General features: G+C 38.0%; 1 protein-coding gene across 1 annotated transcript in view; it reads right to left on the bottom strand.

The window, feature by feature from the left end:
• Positions 1-10,092, bottom strand: part of TPO (thyroid peroxidase) — a 39,504-nt gene extending 29,412 nt beyond the window's left edge. The window contains exons 1-4 of the mRNA XM_051613791.1: positions 9,999-10,092; positions 6,440-6,521; positions 1,771-1,940; positions 91-223 (exon numbers count right to left, since the gene is read on the bottom strand). Of these exons, the coding sequence (XP_051469751.1) occupies positions 91-223; positions 1,771-1,940; positions 6,440-6,521; positions 9,999-10,092 (479 nt within the window). The remainder of the gene's footprint in view (positions 1-90; positions 224-1,770; positions 1,941-6,439; positions 6,522-9,998) is intronic.
• Positions 10,093-12,242: the final 2,150 nt, after the last annotated feature.

The following is a 12,242-nucleotide window of genomic DNA, read 5'->3' as shown; positions in this document are numbered from 1 at the left end:
CAGTTTTCCTGGGAAAAAATAAACACTGCTTCTTGAGTTTGAAGAAAAAGAAAGAGAGGTTTTTCAGGGCACGATTCTTATCATACATACCTGTTATTGCAGGCACCAGTGATGAGTCGGTATTTATTAGCTAAACAATTGCTTGGACATTTTGGTGGCAACATATAAGGCAGACATCCAGAAATATTAGCAATCATAGTGAGCAGATCAGCTGATAAAATATCTGAAAGGAAGAACCCAAACAAGCAATTTTCTCTATGGCTTTATAGCTGTTACAGGAGAAAAGGCATTAGTGTCAGCTACAACTACAGCATCCAGGAAAGAACATGCAGCAAGAGGTGCTGCAGGAAGCAGTCTTGGGGTTATAAAGAAGATAGAAAGTATCTGAAATTATCTGATGTGTAGAGAATGAGAAGAAAGAACCACAGCTGAGAACAGACAGACTGGCCTGTGCAACCTTCTCATTATGTACGAGCTACTCATGCCAAATTTGCAGATACAACTGTATTTCCATGTTCAGGTTCAAAGCAATTCTAAGAGACCAGTTCTCCAGTCATCTGTTGTGTGGGTATTGACTCACATGTTTTCTTTAAAGTCAATTTCGTTCTTTAATCTTATAAAGTTAATCTTTGTCGTGGCACATAGATTGCATAGTGTTTATTCATCTTCCATTAAGCTGCTTCAGTTTTGAAAAATAACAAGAATTTTGTGCACTTGTTCTATGGTTTAGAAATCAGATTTCTTTTGAAACTGCACCAGCAGAAAACATATTGTATTTCTGTGTGTGTCTGTGTAGATAAGAATATATGCACACACACACATCTAGATATATGTTTTAGTTCTAGAAAAGTCCCATTAGTTTAGTAAGGCAGAAGTTTCTGCAAGGAAAAAAAGTAATAAAATAACTCTGGACTTTTATGCTTGTCTACAGCAACCTAATGTTTCCATATCTTGAAAAACACTGTCATGTTATAACACTAAGACCAAGACTACAAATTATAATTCTCTAGTTCATACTGCTCTAAGTGACAGAATTAAATTACAGGAAAAAAAAGTCTAAGTTTCTGAATTTTTGAGTCTTCCAAAAACCAGACAGACATCTGGAAATTAATCTGCAATTAATGGCAATGAAAATTATACCTTACTAAAACAATTACTTTCTGGACTATCTCTCATCATTTTTCACCTAACACAAAAGAACAGTTAAAATAGAAACAAAGTGGAGATAAATGTACAAGAGCAATGCATTATCAAATCAGTTTTGGAAATAATAAAATACTTTCTTAGAAGAGGGATATTAATAAGGCTATCAATGTCCACAGGAAGTGTATTTAAAAATGCCATTGCCACAGAGTGAATCAAATTCTCCTGTTTTATCTGTGGATTCTAGGCCCCAGAGGCATTAAACCCAGAGTGCTGGGGAAGATAGATATTTCACTGTAAACAAGAAGCTTGCAACACTGCAGATACACAGGCTGATTTATAGGCAATACAAATTTACAGTCAGGAGTCCACAGGATGCCAACAGCAAAGTGCTGCTCTCAACTTTAGAAACACAGCCCACACATTGTAGCATTGAAAAATGTAAAACAGTGACTATCTGAGGTGCTTTCAGGAACAAAAGAGAGGGCATCCTGGCCTCAGGGTGTGGACAAGATGTGTACCCCTGCTGACGGTAAAACAGAAGCGAAGTTAACCCAACTTTATTCTAAAAGACAACATGCAAGAAGTCAACAGGATGTTTTGTCAATGTCAATACACTTTATTTACCCGTTGGATGCAATGAACGTTTGTGCTTCTGGCAAACGTTTTGTTTCAGCATTTGAATTGACATTTCCATTCGTTCAGCTGCTTGGGAAATATCTTGACTCTCTTGTTCAGGAAATTTTGAGAAAGCCAGCAGCAAGGTAGGAGTTGCTATTCCCCTTTCCTGGATATTTCTATAATTAAGATAAAATACAGAAGTTTTTTTTTTTTAGCCTATAACCTTTTAGAATTTATTCATAGGTGTATTTCTCTACGTTGGATATGGTCAGAGTGTAAGATATATATTGATTGAAGGGTATGGTGAGAAAGTAGAGAGGAAGGCTACTTTGTCACCTTGTCCTGCATGGAAAACTCTGGGAAAAAAAAGGAAAACGCACTTCCATGGGGCACACACAATGGGGTTAAGTTTGTCAGAAGCCTTCAGGAAGAGCCAGAAACTGTTGGGATGGACAGAGCTTGCTGCACAAAGTGGTTGGGAATATCTTGTACCGGGCAATCAAAATATAGGACTCCCACTATAGACACGCCTAAGTCAGTAGTTTTTTTTTAATAACATCTAATTTCAAAGGCATTACAGACATTACAGATGGATCAATCAATGCCTTATCACCTGGCAGTCAAGCAACTGACCCACAGTCATCTAGATGATGTCTGCAGTTCATGACAGAGACATGTCTCGTCTCAGAGACCATCCAAGCACCTGCCTTGCACTGACTAGTTGTATAAGGAGTTTAATCTAGCCACACTTAGCCACACAGTTACATCGCTACACATCTTAGTTATACAGCCTGCCCTTACCTCTAAATATAAGGAGCTCAGGTTTGATAACTTCTGTAACAAAAAATTGAACACACAAACAAGAAAAATCCTTTTACTGTGCAAGTAGTCAAAGACTGCAACAGGCTGCCTAGAAAGGTTGCATCTTTGGAGATACTCAGAGCCCAACTGGGCAGTGCACTAAGCAACCTCCTCTAGCTGATTCTGAGCACAGCGCTGGCCTCAATGGCATCTAGATCTCTTTCAACTATTCTGTGATTCACTGTATGATTTATTTTTTACTCATCATGGATCCTTTTTATTAGCAGGGAAGCCCTGAGAAAAGTGCATCAGGGAGAACTTCCTCTTCTTAGCTGGAGATCTTTATTCCTAAACTGACTCCTACGGCCTAGAAAAAAGCACTCCAGGTCTGTTCCAGTTCTAGACATGGTTGTAGGTTGCAGACATCCCCAAGGACTTCACTGCAGCACAAATTTATTTGCACTTTTCATGAAACCATAGTGCTGTCGTGGCCACTGAGGGTTTTTTAAGGCATGACACAAGTTTAAAATGAAAAAAAACCCACAATTTTGATTCGGGCAAAGCAAGAATTTAAATTTCTGTTTGCAAAATTAGAAACATGCTTACATAAGTATTAAGTAAGAAAACAAAACTACAAGGGCTTTTCTATATTCTAAAGTAGTTCTATTTGATCAAACAGCTTAGTCTGCTCATTTATTTATACAGAAAATATTTATTTCTTTTTTTTTTTTTCAAAATTGCAACTCAAGAACAGTTGCAACTATGAAAAAGAGCTGTCTTGTTTCTCAGCATGACTTTTTTCAGGTTTTCCATAGACAATTAGGAATTTGGCTGGGAATGTGGAGTATCAAAGGTCCTGAACAGTGTCAAAATTGACGAGAAATATTACACAGCTCAATGCAATATCTCAAGTTTAGTATTTTAATATCCACACAAGGATAACATCAGTCAAGCATAATTTGAAAAAAGTTTATATGAACAGGCAAACATGTCTGTGCAAATGAGTAAAACAAAAGCATTTGATTTTTACAAGAATCAAAAAATAACTCACTCCTCAGAAAAAAAAACAAACAAAACCAAATCAAATCAAACCAAAACCAAAACAAAAAAAATCACAAAAACCTGAACCATCTTCACTCCCAACATCAAGATATGTTCTATTTTGGGATATTTTCTGTCTTTTGTCTAATTTCACAGATATTTTAAGATTATCACTTATTAGTTTGTCACATTATCTATCCGCTCCATCTCTTGCCCTTCTTCAATATGTGCATGCTAGTCCCCTCTAGTTTTTACCCACACTCCTGAAGCTCAACATTGTGTAACTGACAAACTGTCTCAGTATCTCATACTGCAGAAATAGCCCCATAAAGCTAATAGAATGACCCATGATTGGATCATTATTAGAAACATGAAATCAGACGTAGTATGTTTAAGAGTGTAAGTCCTAGTGCAGACCACATTGTTTAGACAGAAGGTTCTTTATGTTCGCCAGACTCTTAAGTTACTGAGTCTCATTACAGTCCATAATTAAAATACATGTATATAAAAAGCACACCAAAACCTTAAATAAATTCTCTGGAGTATGAGCCAGAGCTTATCTTTCAGCTTTGGTATTTTGAGTCTGACATTTCTTTCTGTCTTAATGTATTTATAGAATACCTTGTCTGCAAACTTACTGAGGGTGCACTCAACCCCTTCATCCAGATAATTGATAAAGTTATTGAACAAAACTGGCCCCAAAACTGAGCCCTGAGGGACACCACTGGTGACCAGCCTACAACTAGATTTGACCCCATTTACCACAGCTCTCTGGGCCTGGCCATCCAGCTAGTTTTTTACCCAGTGAAGAGGACACTTGTCTATGCCATGATTCACCAGCTTCTTCAGGAGAAGGCTGTAGTAGACAGTGTCAAATGTCTTTCCGAAGTCTAGGTAGACAATGTCCACAGCCTTCCCTTCATCCAATAGGCAGGTCACATGGTTATAGAAAGACATCAAATTGGTCAAGGAAGACCTCTCTTTCATAAACCCATGCTGGCTGTCCCTGATCCCCCGGCTGCCCTGCACTTGCTATGTGAGCTCACTCAAGATGAGCCTCTCCATGATCTTTCCCAGTACCAAGGTCAGGCTGAGAGGCCTGCAGTTCCCCAAATCCTCCTTCCAGCCCTTCTTGTAGATGGGGGTCACATTAGCAGGAGTCTAAAAATAGCAGGAATCTAAAAATATGTTTTATTTTAAACTTGCTCAAACCAAGTATCTAGCACAAGGGAGAAAGCCCCATTGGACCTACCAACATAATTCACATCTACCTTATACATAACTAGCTCAAGATTCCTTTTGAGTTAGTTGTCAAGTTCCAGCCGGAGAAATATATGTTATCATTTGCAGCTGTGTAAACAGGCCTAAGAGGCTATCACTCTGCACAGCTTTCCCATTCTGTAGTTATCTTAATTTCTTCTACACCTTAAAACCCAGAAAAAAACAGAATATACAAAAGAAATCAGAAGCCCTCCCAGCAGTGCTGAGATTCACTAGATAGGGTTACTATAGTTTTCATCTTTTGTATTGGTTGTTATTATAACAAGATTTACTGGAACTAGAGTTTCCACTTGCAAACAAGCTGCCACTTTCAAAAACTATGTCATAGTGCACCTGGTGGTAAATTAACAACATATTTACACATACCAGTAGTAAGTGTCATAACCTCACAGGTGACACATGGCTCCACCAGCCAAACTGTCTAGATGCCCACGGGCATTCTTGCTGTAATACATGTAGTACATTTAAATGGTGATGCCATTGTGCTCCATCTATGCCATGTTAATATTATTATGAATGTTTATATTTCAATGACAAACATGAACACCTACTCTTAAAGACTAACAAACCTAAGAGCTAATTAGAATAGCAAGCAGGTACTGATAAACGGTCCTGGCAAAGGGAGACAATCCTGAACAGCATAGCAAACTATGAGGACCATATTGGGACCTACGTGACCTTAAAGCCTGAAAAGTAATTTCTAAGAAGTGGCATTTTCTTAGAAAATCCTGGACATGTTTAAAAACTAGAATAATAAAACGATTTTAGCCAATATGTTTAGCACATTGCCAGCAGTAAAAAACACAAATGACAATTCAAGATTTTAAGTGATGTTATTAATTAGCTGAGGCATAACAATTCAAGGTCAAACTGAAAACTGAGGCCTCAGAAGAAATCCAGCTATTTTTACTTAGTTTGCAGTTCAGACACCTTAACTGTGAATTCAGCAAACATCAGGATGGAGTATTACATGTGGAACAACTAATCCAACATGAAAAAGGAGCTGCCTTTTCGTCTCCTAACTGGGTTTAAGTCCCAGAGACAGCACTGAGCACATCTAAATTGCACTGTAGTTTCCTTCAGTTACTAGTAAGCCAAAGTAAAATGAGTTTTCACAGTGACCTCCATAACTTTCAGAAGTTCAAATGTGTAGTCACATGGATTCCTTTCTTGCTTTTAACCTTTGCACTGCCCAAAGGTTTAATTCAAGTCTACAGTATTCTTAAAGTTACAAAGAAGCCTTAGCAGCTTTAAACTGACAAGAACATGCAAAAGTATTTAATTAAGGATTTAAACACTTTTACTTCTCAATGTGATGATTAGATGAGACAATAGTTCAGTCTTCTGTACTATGCAAATGCCCAAGGACTAGCATCTAAGAAGCAGGCATAGAGTGCATTTACAAGCCTATATTAAAAAAGGAAGACGACTCTCTATGGTACTTACAGTTCTCACAGCTTCATTTAACTGGGCCACAATTAACTGAATTATACAAAAGCACACAATCTTTTTGCTGAATAGATCATTAATTTATTTTATTTTTTTTTTTTACCTTTTCAGTGTACGATGTGCAGAGTAATCTACCAGACTAGAGCCCTTCTTGATAGTCTCAGTAATGCAGTTATCTTCAGTTTCTTCTCAACAGGGAAAAATAAAAAGAAAGACGAATATGTTGTTCAATAGCATATTTATTGAAGTATTTACATTTGCAAAATATACAGGTTTGTAATATTAAGGTATGTGTAATTTTTCCCCATTAAAATGATGTCTAGATTTTAGTGTTCCTGACACAAATGTTGTGTCTTTTAATCTTTCAGAAATATAAGGTAGGGGTAGTAAATAAATTCTTCCCTAATTTATAACACTTGAAGAGTTTGACTTTTCTTTTTTTTCCTTCTGTTCAGTTTAAATCCAGCTGAGCACGTTATGTGGTACTGAACATAATAGGTCCAGCTGAAACTTGTTGTGTTCTGTGCATGCAATGATACTCCTTAGGCTTCGTATGTATTTGCATTAAACTGTCCTTGGACTGCTAGAACAAATCCAAGCCTGCCTTGCAGGTAATGTCAGCAGGCCTGAGACACATGAATTAAAGCATAATTAATAGACTTTGAGACCTTCTGGGATCAAAGCAATGCATGAAGTCCATATTCTAATTTCCACACCTATGTTTGATGGAAATACATATGTGAACCTAATAATATTTCAGCTTTGCTATTTTGCAAGGTGCTACCAGGGAATGTAGATTATTATCTAGCATTATATTAAATGAAGCAGTCATATTTAAAGTCCAGTGGTTTAATTCCCATCTGTATTTTGTGGGATCATGCATTTTTCCTTAAAAGATTAATCATAGTAATAGATTGCTAACAATAATTTGTGTACAATTGCTCATCATTTATGTACAGTATCATTTTAGGTGATATATTTTATCTGTAGTCTATGTTGTGCTTTTTCTGTGATCTGTTTTTTTTCTTAATAGGGTGCTCAGCTCAAGGGAAAGTAATGTGTGATGAGGAATAATCTTCCCTAGGCAAAATTCTGGTCCACTGTACTAAAGATCTTCCAGCATCTAAATATAGCAGTAGCTTTTTCTCTTTTTCACCTATGCATGATAAAATGGGCAGAGGATTCATGTAATATTATCGTTTGGCTTTCTGTTATATCTGAAAATATTTGTCAGTCTATGTTAATAAAAGACTGATTTTTATAGGCCATACATCAGCTAATTATTTTACAATTTATTATTGCATGATTTTAATTCCTTTTAGTGTTACTTCCAAGAAATATATTATGCTCAAAGCACTGTGGACAAGAGAGAACACTGAGTCCTCCAAATTTTTCCCAAACTGTGCATTGAAATGGAATTTTTGCAGCCTGTAATAGGGTTAACATTTTTGTTAAGATTGGGATGTTGATGGAGCCCCAGAAGAGCCCTGCGTCCCCGGGGCCGGGGCATGGTTTGGGGTTTTGGCCCCAGTGCCCGAGAGTCGCCACCAGCCCCCGGGAGCAGCGACGGATCCGTGGGCGTCCCTGCAGCTTCCTGGGTTACCAATGTGTCACCATTTGACTCAGGTTGAGAACAATGCTCTCGATCCCCTTCCCCTCCCATCCAGGTAGGGAATGAGAGAGAGAATTAGGAGAGAGATGCTCTGGATTGAAAACTAAACTACACTGCTTTAATTAAAAAGCAATGACAAAAGAAAATGTATACAATTATATACAAATATGCTCAGGTATGTGCAAAAGCCTCTTGCCTCCCCCCACCCCCAGCAACTCCCCCAGCATCTCCTGAGCTGGGAACAGTCCCAAAAAGTCCTGGAGCTGCTGAAGAGAGTACAGAGTGATGAGGGTCAGGAGAGCTCGAGGCTGGGGGTCGATGGTGATGGATGGATGGATGGATGGATGGATGGATGGACGGACGGACGGATGGAAGGAAGGAAGGATGGAGTCCTCCCTGGACACTGGCCATGGATGGAAGAAAAAGGGAAGGAGAAGCAAGAAGGAAGTTGTCTTCTGCGATCTCTGACCTTCCTCTGAGCTTACGTAGGTACATGGAATGGAATATCTCTGGCCAGCTGTGTTGTTTGTCTAATCCAGCCTCCTACATGGGGGTCATAGATCTCCCCGTAGTGTCTGAGCTGGCAGGGCAAAAGTGTGACCTTGGAGTCCCAGCAATTAGAAAAACATTCCAGTGCTTGTTATCAGTCTTAGCTGGAACAACACTTTTCTAGTTAAAAGAAACCTTACTGAAGGGGAAAAAAAAGGGAAAAAAAAAAATAATCAATCAGCAAAAGGAAAAGTGGTTTCATCCTGGCTCAAACCAGGACATGGTGCCCCTTTCCAATAGTGAACAGGGCTTCAGTATCCTGCGGCTGCATCAGGAGCATGACGGGCAGCAAGTACGCCAGTGCCTGCCCAGGCTTTCATGGTGCTTGAGGCTGTCTGGGGGACTTTTTTCCCTATAAGGATCCTTCGACGCATAGAGCCAAGCCTTATCCAGCAGCCTGACTGAAAAAGTCAGTGTCATGCACAAATTTATGGGGAACTGGGTTTTGTTAAATTGCGGCTTAGGTTAGAAGCAGAGGTCTTTTAACTTTAGTGAGAGCTGTTTGTCCCCTGGGAGCCTGACAAAAATGTGGTGATTCTATTGAGTTCAGGCGGGTCCCAGAGGTCTGAAAGCCAGTCAGCAGATCTAGGGGAAGTAACAATGGAGCTCCTGGAGAGAGTCCAGAGGAGGGCCAAGAAGGTGATCAGAGGGCTGGAGCACCTCTCTTGTGAAGACAGGCTGAGAGAGTCTTTACTCTCAGCCTGGAGTAGAGAAGGCTCTGGGGAAACCTTATAGTGGCCTTCCAGATAATCTTTAAGGTCTCTTCTAACCCAAACCATTCTGTCATTCTATGATTCTGTGATTCTATGATTCAATTATTATATGTGGTATTGATTCAGACTTTGACCAAAAGACAAGATGCATCCGCTATATTTAAATTTCATCGTTTCTCTTCCTTTTCTACTAAGACATATGATTTTTGTACCAATGCATTGTTTTAAGAGATGTAGTAATAAATTTTATTACTATAATAATAAGCATTATTTTGTATTGTTCCCATCAGACCAAAGGACATGCCAAGATCCTATAGTTTGAACATAGGCACTACTGCAATCTGGTATCCCCAGGGTGCCAGCAGAGAACTGTGCACCCTTGTGGGCCAACAGCAGGGTGCCAGCTGGGACATCCTATAGCAGCTGACTCTAGCCCAGGATGACTAACCATAGTGATTGGTAGTCTGGGAAAGAAATCCAGAAATTGTGCTTGTAAACATGTCATCTGACATATGAATGTCACTAAGAAAGTAAAATCACTCCTAGTCAAAGAATACATAATTGATATACATCACATATCCAAAGTTGTCCTTTGTGAATTTATGAAGCTGCATTTTGAAAGAATACACTGATGGAATAATTCTTGCAGAAGTCAGATAGTGTATTTTGCACATAAAAAGAGATTAAGTTAAACTGCCATTGCTAACTGTCTGCAGTGCCAGTGTATTTTCAGCTTAACAGTAGTCATTGACAAAAGAAAAAAAAAAAGTATGTTTTCTGTTACTTACCAAAAAGCATATCTTTGCCTATCTGAAGGAAAGAAAAGAAAACAGCTGTGAAGGCTATAGCTGCTGAAATTCCCAAAATAACGAACACTTTCATCTACAAGAAAGAGAAAATTGTTGACAAAATACATACCTTCATCTTCTAATTATAAGCCGTACTATAAGTAATTTCCCACATATGGTACATTTTACTTTTGAGTTAGATTTGTAGCAAAATGTTTTACTATGTTTTTGAAGTTCAAAGTATTAATTTTTAGAAATAACTGTAACTCAGTTCCTATTTTCCTTTCCTTTCTTATTATTTTTTTCCATTTGAGAAACTTCTAGCACAAGGAGATACAGAACTTTATTTTTTCACATAATATGTTCTGACAATATTGGCAACTCTTAGTCTGCATATTAGAAATTCAACAATATTTTACATTCAGTTTTGAACTTGTCTGTGCATTAATATTGTTTGATTGTAAATTAGTAGTTTTACGTAAGACGGTGAAACTGGCCAAATTTACAACATCAATCTGACCCCTCTATACTTCTATCCATGTATAACTGTGGTATAAAAGTAGTACAATGAATATGCTCACATGGCAAATGCAAGCTACATTCTCCATTACAGTGCACTGGTTTTCTGGCAAATACTACAGCAGTATGAAAACATAAATTATCCAGAAGGTAACATTTTTCATGTGCTATGTTGATTGGAGATTGAAAGATTTAAAATATTTTTAGTTCTGTATTCTATCAACATAAGGACATTAATAATTAATCAACTCTAAAAATTCAGGGAAGCGATATTGCCCAGAGAAAGTTAATGTGAAAAAATCCCTTCTTTTTACAATTCATTAGTTACTATCAGGAGTTTCTTTTGGAAAATGGCAAGCAAAATGTTATAGTCTGACCTTTTGTCTGTTGAAGAGATTAGCTTCCACCAGTGGCAGTAAGTGTTCTGCAGTCTGAAAGCAAAGTACTTTGCAGGGGCCCAGTTTACGCTCTCAGCTTTATGCACTGGTACTCACTCAAGCTTCAACACTGTGAATGATTTCAAAATCTTTTCAGCCACAGTATGTTCCCACAAAGAGAAACGGACATGAATGCTTGACTTGTTTATTTTTGTCCTGCTAGAAACCAAGAGCTACCTGTGTAGTCACTTCTGACATCAGACGTTTTCTTGGAAATGTGAAGGACAAATGTTCACATGGAAAAGAAATATTGCCATATTAGGCAGTAAAGTCTTGGTACAATTTTCATCAGTGGTCTTTGTTAATGTATTTGACATTGGCGTTTTTGCTAGTCTCGACAGGGAGATCACAAGGTGGAGCCAAAGATCAGTATTTTGGTATCAGCAATAAGTAAAGTAGGGGTTGGGTAGCAGGGAGCATCCTGGAGCTGGTGGTTGTGAAAGAAAACCTGTAAGCATGGGAACTCATTGGAGGTAAAATTCAAGAGGATGATAATGATGATGGTGATGATCATCATGATGATGATTATTACTGCAAACTTCAGCTCAGAAATATCATCCATAATCCTGTTCCCTGCAAAGGTGAAAAGTAAGCAGAACGTAAAAGGTAACAGACCTCTACTGGTTAAGTAGTTTATGGTCTTTGATTGGGGACTTAAGATTGAAGAAAGTAAGTCAAACTTGCAGTAACTCTTTAAGTCCATTCCAAATCGCAAATCTTGTAAGGTTGTTTCATTACATGAGAAAACATAAAGAAGGCTGATTTCTTCTGTGTCACAACAACACATTAAGAAAACCAGACCCATTCCAAAAGCCTAATAGAATTAGGAACTTTCCCCTATATCCTTATACAAACTTCACAAGTATCGCAGATTTCATTTCTTAGTTCAAAAGGAGCTTACCTACATCAAGGCTTGTTTAAATAAGGATCTCAACCTTTGCTCATTGTAGTTTAAGTTTTTAGTGAGCTTTAAATGGTTACATGCAGTAAATTGATCTGCAATGAGAAGTTTTAATGGCAGTATCTATTCTGTGTTTTCCTGGTTTTAATTTGAGAGTACAAATGTTTAAATCCCCATTGACCCTCAAGCACAGTTTTAGTTAGAAGGTGTGGGAAGTCTTAATTACACTGGACTGGTAAGACAAGTACAGTTGTATTCCCATTCTCATTGGAGATAATGCAGAATCCTGTTATTGAAATCTGCTGAGAGATGACTGCGAGGGTAAAGTTTAGTGGTCCAAAAGCTACCTTAATTTTTGAATCCAAGACTCAAATATTGGTGTCATGT

Source organism: Apus apus, chromosome 3 (genome assembly GCF_020740795.1).
Source record: "Apus apus isolate bApuApu2 chromosome 3, bApuApu2.pri.cur, whole genome shotgun sequence".
Classification (NCBI taxonomy): domain Eukaryota; kingdom Metazoa; phylum Chordata; class Aves; order Apodiformes; family Apodidae; genus Apus; species Apus apus.
This window is presented reverse-complemented; position numbering and strand designations above follow the sequence as displayed.